The following is a 12,749-nucleotide window of genomic DNA, read 5'->3' on the forward strand; positions in this document are numbered from 1 at the left end:
GAGCAAAAATGATTCCGACACTTTGAGCTGATCATGTTTTGCTGAAGTGTGTTTTCTTTAATTGCTAATGCTCTTTTTACACACAGACTGAACACAATGAAGCATTGCTTGGTGATTGGTTGAGCTAAACTGGTATTATCTAATTGTGTAGTTAAATTTAACAGCTGACAGATATTCAACATAATTCATGTGTGAGACAGTCTAACAGAAGGACGGACAAAACCAGTCAAATATCAACTGAGTTCTGCTCATATTTTATCACCATTTTCTAAACTATAGCGAATAAACTGTGATAATGTGAGAAATGTTGAAGGAGTCTGAATAAATTATGGTTTGACAGTATATTGCTTGTTGTTATTGAATGGATTAACTAATGTTAACTGATGGGACCTTATTGTAAAGTGTTACAATGTATTTTATAGTGTTAACGACTGGCTGACTGTACATTATGCTTTTCATTACATGGCTACTCATTTGCTAAATAATTAAATATACAAACATGAACTATTGATCTGAATGTAAATTATTTCGATGGTCACTTTAGACATTCTACTGACTATAAGTAACTTAGCAACTACATGTCAACTTAATCGACTAACCCTAACCTAATAATCTACTAATACTCTAATGAGAGCTAGCTGACGTTTTGCAGCATCACTTGTACGTAAGCAGAATGTCTAAAGTGGACCATTGAAATGTAACCTGATTTCATTATAAGAGAAGTAGAGCAGAATGTGACATGAAACTAGAACAGTTATGCAGGGAATCTAGCCAAGGACAACAGTCAATTATACAGTTTAGCGTCATGTACTTAAAAGAGGGTGTTTGGAAGGTCAAAAAACAAAACTCCAGCTCCTCCTGTGTGTGTGTGTGTGTGTGTGTGTGTGTGTGAGGTAGATTAGCTGAGTCTTGAAGGGTGTGCAGTTGTTTACGCTTTAAGATTGTTTACCAATCTGCTCTTACTGACCTTGATTCCTAACAAAAGAACCCCCCCCACACACACAAACACTCATCACTCACTCACTCACACACACACACACTCACTCGCAAACTCACTCACTCACTCACTGACTCACTCACTCGCAAACTCACTCACTCAAACTCTCTCACTCACTCACTCACTCACTCACTCACTCACTCGCAAACTCTCACTCACTCACTCACTCACTCACTCACTCACTCGCAAACTCTCGCAAACTCACTCGCTCACTCACTCACTCACTCGCAAACTCACTCGCAAACTCACTCACTCACTCACTCACTCACTCACTCGCAAACTCACTCACTCACTCACTCACTCACTCACTCACTCACTCACTCACTCACTCACTCGCACTCACTCACTCACTCGCACTCTCACTCACTCACTCACTCACACACACACTCACTCATCTCAAACACTCGCAAACTCACTCGCTCACTTACTCACTCCCGCTTTTGAAAATCCCGCTTTTGTATTTTTGTACTGGTACCCTGGCTGGTTTAGGCCTGTTGTTGACAGAAGACTCACGAAGATATTCATATTTTTTTATATTCTATGCAGTGATCAGTTCACAGTAGTGACCGAAATTAACATTTTTATTAAGGGGCAATATTTGCCACCTTAAATTGATTTCCAGGGGCATTGTCACCTATATATGGATATTGTTTCTAAACGTATACGTATACCTTTCTAAAGGTATGCATCACCTTTTATGTCAAATTCTAACATTCAAATTAAATATATTAATAACACAGTACCAATGTCAAATTAAATCATTAAATTAAAATCCATCCTTGCAGTGCAGAGATGACACAGAAGCGGCATCAAAACTGGCATTACTATATTTACACTTCATTTACAATTGCATAAATAAAGCTATTCAATATTTAAATATGAAATGATTTATAATTTTAACGTTTTAATTAAAGGATACTTTAAATATGAAACTGAAACCACCAGTAGGTGGCGGCAAGTCACTGTCTTAATAAGCGAGTTGTTGGAGTCATTTATTCAACCGATTTGTTCAAACGGCTGATTCATTCAAAAAACAAGTGATTGTTCATCGAATCGTTAAAATGATTCGTTTAAAACGCGGATTTCAGTAAAAAAGAAAAAAAAATCATCGCTGTCTGTTGGACCACGGCTTCATTATGAAATTCTCGTCTGCAATATAAAGTGAAAATTGACAATATTGTGTCCAAAAAGTAACTCAATGTTAATTGTTAATTTAACTGTTGTATAAAATAAATAGCACATTTGCAATTGTGCACAGGAAAACGGCACTCTTGCTCATGTGATATTCTAACAACATATAATATAAATATAAGACAAAAACTCATTTGGGGACATCTATAAACTGACACATCACGCAGTGAAAGCATGAGAGATGTCAGCTCGCACTCGCAGTGCCTCGTACATAGTTAAAACAATGATTACAATATCATCATAGTTCATAGACAATATCGCACACTCCTAAGCACATAAAGAATGAACTTACAATTGAACTGACATTTACTCGTTTTCTTCTCTCCTCTGGCGTGCAGGAGACAGACGCAGGCTAATACTGCCGTAAGTGACGCGAATTGTCACGTGAACAAGCAAATCCACCAAGATAGAATTAAAAAAATAATAAGAGCCGCTAATTAGATAGTTTTAATTTCGAAAGTATTTAGATAAGTCTAAGTCAAAGTGTCATCTAAAATTTAAGACCTTTCATAAATAAAAATAAGACATTTTTAAAAATAAAAAAAAATATTTTTTAAGACTTTTTATGGCCTTAAATTTAAAAAATCTAATTTAAGACTTTTTAAGGATCCGCGGGGACCCTGTAATATACTGCCAACACTCGACTCGACGCGACACACATGACAACCGTCAGAGCAATCTCAGCGTGGAAGAAGACCGCTGAAGCTTCAGTGTGTTTTTATTCTTCTCTGAACACAGATCAGTCCATCACGGACACAAGGCAATAATGAAACGGTAACACATCATTCAGAAAATACTAAATTAATACAAAGAAACACTATCAACTGCATTTATATAACCTTAAAAGAAGAGAAGATTCTCTCATACTGTGCCTTAAACATTCCTATCACCCTTCAGATCAGACACATTATACTAACTGTATATTCTCTAAGACTCTCTGCTGTCACTCGAATGAGTCTCTAAACAGAGCAAATGTCTGTGAGATGATCAAACACAAGATGTTCTTGTGACTCGCAAATTGAACACGTTATACAAAAATGTGCTTAATGAATCAATCAATCACATGAGACCAGCAAGAGAACAGTGTTAAACACATCTTTGATCAAAATGCAAGATTAAGTTCATAAAGTGTTGGTAAAATTGCTACATTATATATATATATATATATATATATATATATATATATATATAGTAGACCATAATATTCCTATGTCCCATGGTACTTTGCACAAAATGTGGCCAAGACTTCCAGTCAAATATTGCTAATAATCACAAATAATCCAACCAATGTTGTATGAGGGGAGTTTTTGGGAAACCTGCTGGAAAACAATCATCATATTTACAATCCTGCACTAATGCGCAGATAATACATCTTAAAACTACTTTAATACAACAAGAAATTCATCAGTGTTAATTTCCTCCTGTGATATTTAATATAATTTAATTGAATCCAAAATACACCGGAGAATCTTTAGGAACTACTAAAGAACACAACACTTCTAAACAAAAACTCTCACCCTAAACTGAAACCTGAATCTGATTGGTTCTTAGAAATGTTGTTCCTGGACCAACAAGGCTCCAGATCCAGGAGCTTGTGTAAATCACGTTAAGTGTGACTACATGAGCGCGTGCGAGGGAGTGTGTCCCTGTGGCTGTTCGGGTCAACTGTGTCGCTGTTATGAAAGAATCTGGGTCACACCGGAAGAAACGTGTACAAGCCTGTGTGTGCGTGTTTACCAGCAAGTGTGGCTGGAAGAGCATGTGCTGGATTAGGAAACATCTCCAATCTCACTCACTCAAGACGTCATACGCCATGTATTTGTCAAGAGTATCAAAGGCAAACTTTGCTGACCTTTCTCATGCTCAAACAGCAACATCACACACTAAAGTATGATTTCAGGCACTGTAATCTGCTCTGGCCCCCTTCCTGTTCGCCGGAGTCATGAGATACTTAGTAGACTGTCCTCACTCAATGTCTGGCTGTCTAAGTGGTGTCCGCAAAATAATATAGGGCTCATAGACAATTGGAAAAGTTTTTGGGGCAGACCTGGAAAAGAAAGGGTAAAAAAGCTTCTGGGGGGTGTTTGACTCGAGGTCAAACTATGGTGCAAAGGACCCTAGGTTGATTTTACTCCGAACCATCCCTTTAAGCTGGCTGTTATTAAAACTCTTATTTAAAAAATGCAACTTGATCCTAGAGAACGAGTTAATTACAGACCAATCTTACATCTCCCTTTCCTGTCAAAAAATCCTAGAAAAAGCAGTATCCTCACAACTGTGTTCCTTTTTTAGAAAGAAATTTTATCTCCAAGGATTTCCAGTCAGACCGTATCATAGTACTGAGACAGCTCTCACTAGAGTCACAGATGATTTATCTTATCATCTGATCGTGGTTGTATCTCGCTGTAAGTGGATATAAGTGCTGCATTTGATACTATTGACCAGAATATTCTTTTGAATAGACCTGAAAATTACATTGGCATTAGTTGAATTGCATTCATGGTTCAAATCATACTTATCTGACCAGTATCAGTTTGTAACAGTTAATGAAGAGATGTCATATCGATCACAAGTTCAGTATGGAGTACCTCAAGGCTCAGTACTAGGACCGCTGCTGTTCACTCTGTACATGCTACCCTCGGGAGATATCATTAGGAAGCATGGCGTTAGTTTTCACTGTTACGCTGATGATAGTCAGCTCTATATTTCTTCACGCCCAGACGAAACTTACCAATTCACAAAATTAACGGAATGCACGGTAAATCTAGGAATTTCCTACTACTTCATTCCCAACCTCTGCATGTAATAACCTTGAATACTGTCTAACACTTGATGGCTTCACTGTCAAGTATTTGTCCTCGGTTAGGAACCTGGGTGTGCTCTTTGTAACCAATATTTCACTTTAAAGTCACGCGTCTAGTATCTGTAAAACCGCATTCTTTCATCTTAAAAATATATCTAAACTACGACATATGCTTTCAATGAAAAATGCGGAACAGTTAGTCCATGCGTTCATGACCTCAAGGCTAGATTATTGTAATGCTCTACTGGGTGGTTGCCCTGCACGCTTAATAAACAAACTACAGCTAGTTCAAAACGCAGCAGCTCGAGTTCTTACCAGAACCAGGAAGTATGACCATATTAGCCCGGTTCTGTCAACACTGCACTGGCTGCCTATTAAACAGTGTATACATTAACCATGCTAATTACTTACAAACCACTAAATGGTTTAGCTCCCCATTACTTGAGCGAGCTCTTAACGCATTATAGTCCTTCACGTCTATTGCGATCTCAAAATTCACCCCAATTGATACTGCAGGCAGTGGATCCTTTTCCTATTTAGCACCTAAACTCTGAAACAGCCTTCCTAGCCTTGTTCGGGAAGCAGACACACTCTGTAAAAATCTAGACTAAAAACACATCTCTTTAAAGGAGAACTCCGGTCAGTTTTAACATTGAGCTCATTTTTTTGTAAATTTGGAGTGCTGTCAGTACAGAGAACAACGACAAAAATCGGTGTTGCCTACACCGTGTTATCCTCTTTTTAAAATTTGCACCCTGTTGACTTCAATGGGGCAAGTTTTAAACCTGCTTTTAGCCTCTTAACATCCTTGATGTGTCATTACAAGTGCACAGGTCATGTGAGTGATTCCTTCAGAGTGAACACGGTGAATCTGACTGCAGTAGATGTGAAAGATATGAATAAAAATGATGTTAATTCAGCCAGCGCACATACCTGTATTTACATCCTGTTTTCGGTCGAAGTCCACACTCCACTGTTGCACGCGTGTGAACTCGACAATCGACTACTGTGGACTTCGACCGAAAACAGGACCATTGAAGTCAACAGGGTGCAAATTTTAAAAAGAGGATAACACGGTGTAGGCAACACCAATTTTTGTCGTTGTTCTCTGTACTGACAGCACTCCAAATTTACAAAAAAATGAGCTCAATGTTAAAATTGACCGGAGCTCTCCTTTAACCTGGCATACACATAACACATTATCAAATTCATTTAAAAGATTTGTTAAGCTGGATGAATTAGGCTAGGTCAACCGAAACCGGGAACACTTCCTATAACACCTGATGTACTTGTTACATCGTAAGAAGAATGGCATCCAGGCTAATATTAGTCTCTCTGTTTATCCTGAGGTTACCGTAGTCAGCTGAATCCGGCCCGTATCCAGATCGGATGGTGGACCTGCACCTAGACACGACCACAATACAGCCCTGAATGTCAGAAGAGACCGTGTTAACGAGACTCTCCCCTTTGAAGGCCTCGTCACACGACAGCCATCGGCACAGATCCTCCGCATAGACCCTATGGCCAGCTTCGGCTCCATACCGGCATGATGGATCTGATCTTCAAGCAAAAGGAACTGGATGAATATTTGAATGCTTCCGATCCTGATCTGAATTCTGACTTGTGATGCAGTCTGAATCATAATGGCACCATGTTCGTTCATTGGCCAGAGGAGAACTGGCTCCCCGACTGAGCCTGGTTTCACCCAAGGTTTTTGTCTCCGTTTGGGTTCCTTGCCACTGTCGCCTCTGGCTTGCTTAGTTGGGGATACTTTATAGGCAAGCAGTAAGGTACGAGAGGCTGTGCTGTATCGTGAATAAGTCACGGCTGAAGGACGTTGTTAGGCACGACGCGAAGCGGAGTCAGCCGTGACTTATTCACGATACAGCACTAGCTTCTCGTACCTTATTGCTTTTATAAAACGGTTACCACAAAATACAAATATCAAAGCCAAAAAAAAAACAAATTTTCAATGCAACTTCACTAAAATCACTAAAAGTCTTCCTTCCACTGGAAAATATAGTCCCTGACCGTGAACAGCAACAGAAGTTACATTATTTCACCTTTAGATGGCGGCAAAGACTGACTTTATGAGTGAGTCTGTCAGTAGAGAAGACTTCTATATTGAAAGGACTGGTTGTGAACACGGAGAAGCGAGACGCAACTGACGAATGATATATCCACTGTAAATGCAGGTACACTCACTCGATCTCTCACAATACTCTATAAGCTTCAATGAACAACATTAATGAGAACATAGCCTGTTTAAGTTGCTAAGAGTGGTTGCTAGGGGTTTTGTGTAGTGACATAAAACACAGCTATTGACCAATCAGAATCAAGGACTGGAACTAACAGTTTTATAATCAACAACATTATTGATCAGACTGTACTGACACTATTGGATGAGAACTGAACTGACCTGGATGATGACATCCCTGCTTTCTGCAGAACTGCTTTATAGAGGAAATTAACTAATTTAATAATTGATGATCTTTACAGCGGAACTGAATCAACACTGAACTGACTTCAGTTGAATAATGATGCTGTTTTCTTTTAGGGCTGTTGTGCATCGATAATGAACTCTGTTTGCATCAATGAATCATCATTTTCCTGTTATCACTGTAAACCTGCATTGAAACAATCTGTATTGTATAAAGAGCTATATAAATAAAGGTGACTTGACTTAAAGAAAGAAGAACATGGAGAAAAACATCATATGTCCTCTTTAAATACTGATTTGAGTAAATTAAATCATCATGCGAGAAGAATAAGCACATTTGAGAGACATGTAACTAGCACAATTATGCAGGAAAATTCAGTCAAATACACAGTTTAGTGTTATGCAAAAACATCTGACGAGCAGAACGTGACTGAACAGTTATGATTCCACAGGGGAGGAGCAGCGACTCTGGGACAGGGGAAGATGGACACTCACAGTTTGTTGCCCTTCAGAGCGGCGTGGTGCAGGAGGTTAAACCCGCGGTTGTTCTGCTGGGTGAAATCGATGTTGGGCACCACAGTCAGAATCTCAATGATGCTTCTGAAGTCTTTAGCAATGGCGTCATGTAAGGGTGTATCTCCATATGAATCCTGACAACAGAACAGGAAAAAAAAAATCACTTAAAGGGGACATATCATGAAATCTGACTTTCTCCGTGTGTCAGTGCTATAATCGGTGCTTCTACCGACACAGAAAACGTGAAAAGTGAAACCCAGTAACTGTGTTCTGGTGAGTCTTTCTCTGCAAGCATGTTATAAAATAATCCGATCAGATTTCGCTCTCCTTCTGACGTATGAAGAGGATCTTATTATAATATTACCGGCCCTTAATCTGCACGTTTACACACACCAGCCGACATTTGGTTCCGCGATCGACAACAGAGACGAGTTCTAACGCACTGATGAAGATCCAGCAAAGCCTGAAGCTGTTCTGTGATTGAGCTCAGACGAGCACTGAACACTATTGACCAGAACATGTCACCGCTGTCTTATAAAGACCTCAGGAACTGTGGACACTTGTGGAGAAGTTAAACATGATGAGAGATGATCAGTGTAACTCCACAACAACTACAGAAATGTCTCCACTAACATTCAGAAGCTCTTCCTGAGTCTCTCCGTAAGGCTGCACTCGCTCCTGGTGATTCTGGGATTTGACTAAAATTCGTGTTTGTTATTGCTGGAGTTTCTGAAGCTTGTGTAAAGGCTCCGCCCTCTTCTGAACGGGGGCGGAGCAGAGGCTCATTTGCATTTAAAGGGACACGCACATAAAAGGCACGATTTTGCTCACACCCAAAAAGGGGCAAATTTGACAAGCTATAATAAATGATCTGGGGGGATTTTGAGCTGAAAGTTCACAGACACTCTGGGGACACCAGAGATTTATAATACATCTTGTGAAAAGGGGCATAATATGTCACCTTTAAATCATGACGTTAGTCAAATGTTAAAGGGATACGCCACCCTTGACGGCAGCAATAGCCTCGTGGGCAGCGCACCGACATACATCGCCTTTGTGCTTCGGGCGACCCGAGTTTGAGTCCCGGCTCATGGACCTTTTCCGGTCCCGCCCCCCCCTCGCATCCTGTCCACTATGGATGAAAAGGGTTGTGCTACAGATCCCCTCAAACATAACCATATAAAAGTGTGCGCTGTTGAGCCCCCCATGCCAACTTGTGCCCGGCCAACCCGAACATGCTTTCAGGTGCTTTTTCCCAACGTGCTTTTGTGCATGTTAAGGGCCACAACAGTGCCAGAGAATTCAAACAAAACAATCCATTGAAACAAAACGCCCCTTTAGGTCTTAGTCCCTAATTCCACTGTTAACCCACCCTTAAACCGGCCCACACCACTGAACCTGTCCTAACCGTACCAACATCAGACCTCAATAGCAGCACAAGTGTTTGCAATACATCAACACAATTAGTTTATTGTACCTAACAATTGTTATTTTTGATGCAGGTACACAGTAGTTAAAGCACCTAAAATAAAGTGACCAACTTGATTTCTTCACCTTTAAAAATCCATCTCTGTGAGTCCACATGTTGCGAGCTCACAGGAGCCTAAATGTTGACGCTCTAAAAAGCACAAACAGCAATCGTGAGCGTAATCCAAACGAGGACGCACAGGACCGTCACTTCTTGTGCGCTGTATTCTGCTCTTCTTTTGTTTATGCATTATCCTTGCTCTTTTCTATCGTTTGTACGCGGTTACGGTTTCATTGTTGCATCTCGATTGTAAAGTGTCTGAGATATGGAGAGAAGCTTTATAAATTAAACTTGACATTTACGTCAAGCGCAAACACAAAAAGCACTCGTGAACGCACACACAACAGCTGACCAGAAGATGAAAATCTTACTTATACACACCTATCATTTTGCTTCAGAAGACACCGATTCATTTTTCTCATGATGGCTGTGCACTTATTGATTCGTCAACCCATATTCACTCGCATTATCTGGACTCACAGTCATGGATTATTTCTCTAAAAATCTTGAAAATGATGATTTTTATTTTTATGTGGACTCTTGTACTTGTATACAAATCAAATATTTTATATCATAGGTTATGATTAATACTGAAGAAATTTAAAATTGAAATTTGATGAATTAAAATATTAAATAATAACTGTAATTAAATAAAAACAGCATCAACAACATGCCACTGGAGGCCTCTTGCCCCAAATCTGCACATCAACATAAAAACAATAATTCTAAACGAGTTGCCGAGTTCAAACATCCCCCATTAACAAACATACATACAAATAATATCCAACTAATATTTTAATATCCAACATAAAAAGAAAACACTGCTCCCAACAAAATAAATAACTACACCAGTTAAACTCAAAGCAGATAACTAATCCAGATGTGTAATGTTGATGTTCCCGTGAGGCGGTTGGCATGTCTGACCTGAAGGTTGACGTCGGCCGAGTGCTCCGTCAGCACTCTCACCACGTCCGTGAAGCCTTTATTAACGGCGATGTGCAGCGCCGTACACATGGAGTTATTCAGCAGGTTCACAGCGGCTCCTTTACTGAGCAGCAAACGCGCAATCTCCGCCTGGTTCCTGCACACACGCGGACAAGAGCACATGTCAGAGACACACAGACGAGGTATAGGAAACACTGCATGAGATAAACAAGACCAAGCATACTATAAAACACCCCTCAAAAAAGTAAATGTTCTACTGTAAAATACTATGTAAGTCGATGTCTGCTGTCAACTGTCTGGTTACCCACATTCTTCAAAATATCTTCTTTTGTGTTCAACAGAAGAAAGAAACTCATGCAGGTTTGGAACAACAAAAAGGTGAGTAAATGATGACAGAATTTAGGCAACATATGTTATATAATTAGGGCTGCACGATTTGGGGAATTGTAATTGTAATTGTACTTGTAATTGTAATATCTTTATTGTCCACGCTAATTTAGCGTTTTCATCACGGCCAGATGAAAACGCTAAATTATCCAATTTGACAGAGTGTGTTAAAGATATAAAAGATTGGATGACGCACAATTTTCTTTTATTAAATCCAGACAAGACAGAGGTACTAATCATCGGTTTAAAAAACCACCCACAAAACCTCTCACACTACAACTTTAACATAGTAGGATGTCCTGTTACTTTATCTCTACAGTAAAAGACCTGGGTGTTATACTAGACTGCAACCTGTCTTTTGAAAATCATATTTCATATGTTACAAGAACAGCCTTTTTCCACCTTAGAAACATTGCTAAGCTACGTAACATGCCAGCAGTTTCTGATGCAGAAAAATGAGTTCATGCATTCATGACCTCGAGACTAGATTACTGTAATGCTTTATTAGCCGGTTGTCCTGCATCCTCAATAAACAAGCTACAGTTAGTCCAAAATGCCGCCGCTAGAGTTCTTACTAGATCAAGAAAATATGATCATATAACACCAATTTTATCATCACTACATTGGTTACTTATAAAGTTCCGTATTAATTACAAGGTATTGCTACTGACTTATAAAGCCCTAAACGGTTTAGCTCCAGTCTATTTAACGGATCTTCTATCACCCTATAATCCATCGCGCTCTTTAAGATCACTAAATTCGAGGCTTTCACATTTTCACATTTAGCTCCAAAACTCTGGAATAGTTTTCCTGATACTGTTCGTTGCTCAGACTCGCTCTCCCAGTTTAAAACTAGATTAAAGACGCATCTCTTCAGCCAGGCATTCATATAATACTTTTAATCTTACAGTTAAATCCAACCTCTAGTTCATAAACGCCAGAGGAGAACTGGCCCCCGACTGAGCCTGGGTTCTCCCAAGGTTTTTTTTTTTCTCCATTAGGTCACCTGATGGAGTTTTTCGGTTCCTTGCCACTGTTGCCTTTGGCTTGCTCAGTTGGGGATATTTGGGATATTTAATTTAATTAATCAATCAACAATACTATTGATCAGCATTACCAAACGTGGACATTTTCCACTAGAAACAAGCATTGATGTATTATTTTAATTTAATACTGTGAAGCTGCTTTGATACAATCTGTATTGTGAAAAGCGCTATATAAATAAACTTGACTTGACTTGACTTGACTTGACTTGACTAACACATCGCTGTGTGCTCCGAGTGAGGAAAAAACATAGGCTGTCCTGCATGCAGGGTTTGAAATTAACTTTTTCACTTACTGGCCAATTTGGCTACTAAATTTTTAAGTTACCGGCCATTCAGAACTTCTACTAGCCAAAATAAATAAATAAATAAATCAAAAATAATTAAAAATAAACTTTTTAATCTTCGCTATTGCTTAAATGCAAATGAACAAGCGTGCCTTTGTTGCGTAGTGACGAATGTTCAAGTAAGCCAGATATGCGCAAATTCTGTGCAATAAACTATTTAATATATCATGATGACTCATGAGTATTTGCTCTAAATCTGCGCAGATTTGGCTTATACAAACTTCCCAGCAAAGCGAGTAAACCCGCCAAATTAGCTAGTGATTTGACAGCGTTCCCCGCCACAGCTGATTTTTACCCACGTTTGGCGGGTGTTAATTTCAAACCCTGCCTGCATCTAATACTTGGTAATACACATAGGGACTTTTCTTATAATTGTCAGAAATATCCAGCTGTGGAGGGCATGAACAAGCGTTGGCGCTCACCCGAATGCTGTGTAGTGTAGCGCGGCGTCTCCGTCCTCGTCTTTAGCTTCGATGCTGCTGTTAGCCTGAAGCAGGACCTTCACCACCTCCACATGCCCCTGATGGGCAGCAACCTGCAGAGCGGTCTTAC

At 39.6% G+C, this 12,749-nt stretch overlaps 1 protein-coding gene across 1 annotated transcript in view; it reads right to left on the reverse strand.

The window, feature by feature from the left end:
- Window positions 1–12,749, reverse strand: part of mib2 (MIB E3 ubiquitin protein ligase 2) — an 88,219-nt gene that overhangs the window by 16,496 nt on the left and 58,974 nt on the right. Inside the window, exons 9-11 of the mRNA XM_084087603.1 lie at window positions 12,620–12,744; window positions 10,400–10,556; window positions 7,927–8,081 (exon numbers count right to left, since the gene is read on the reverse strand). Of these exons, the coding sequence (XP_083943729.1) occupies window positions 7,927–8,081; window positions 10,400–10,556; window positions 12,620–12,744 (437 nt within the window). The remainder of the gene's footprint in view (window positions 1–7,926; window positions 8,082–10,399; window positions 10,557–12,619; window positions 12,745–12,749) is intronic.

The sequence above is a fragment of the Abramis brama genome (genome assembly GCF_963993115.1).
Source record: "Abramis brama genome assembly, chromosome: 16".
NCBI classification, from domain to species: Eukaryota; Metazoa; Chordata; class Actinopteri; order Cypriniformes; family Leuciscidae; genus Abramis; species Abramis brama.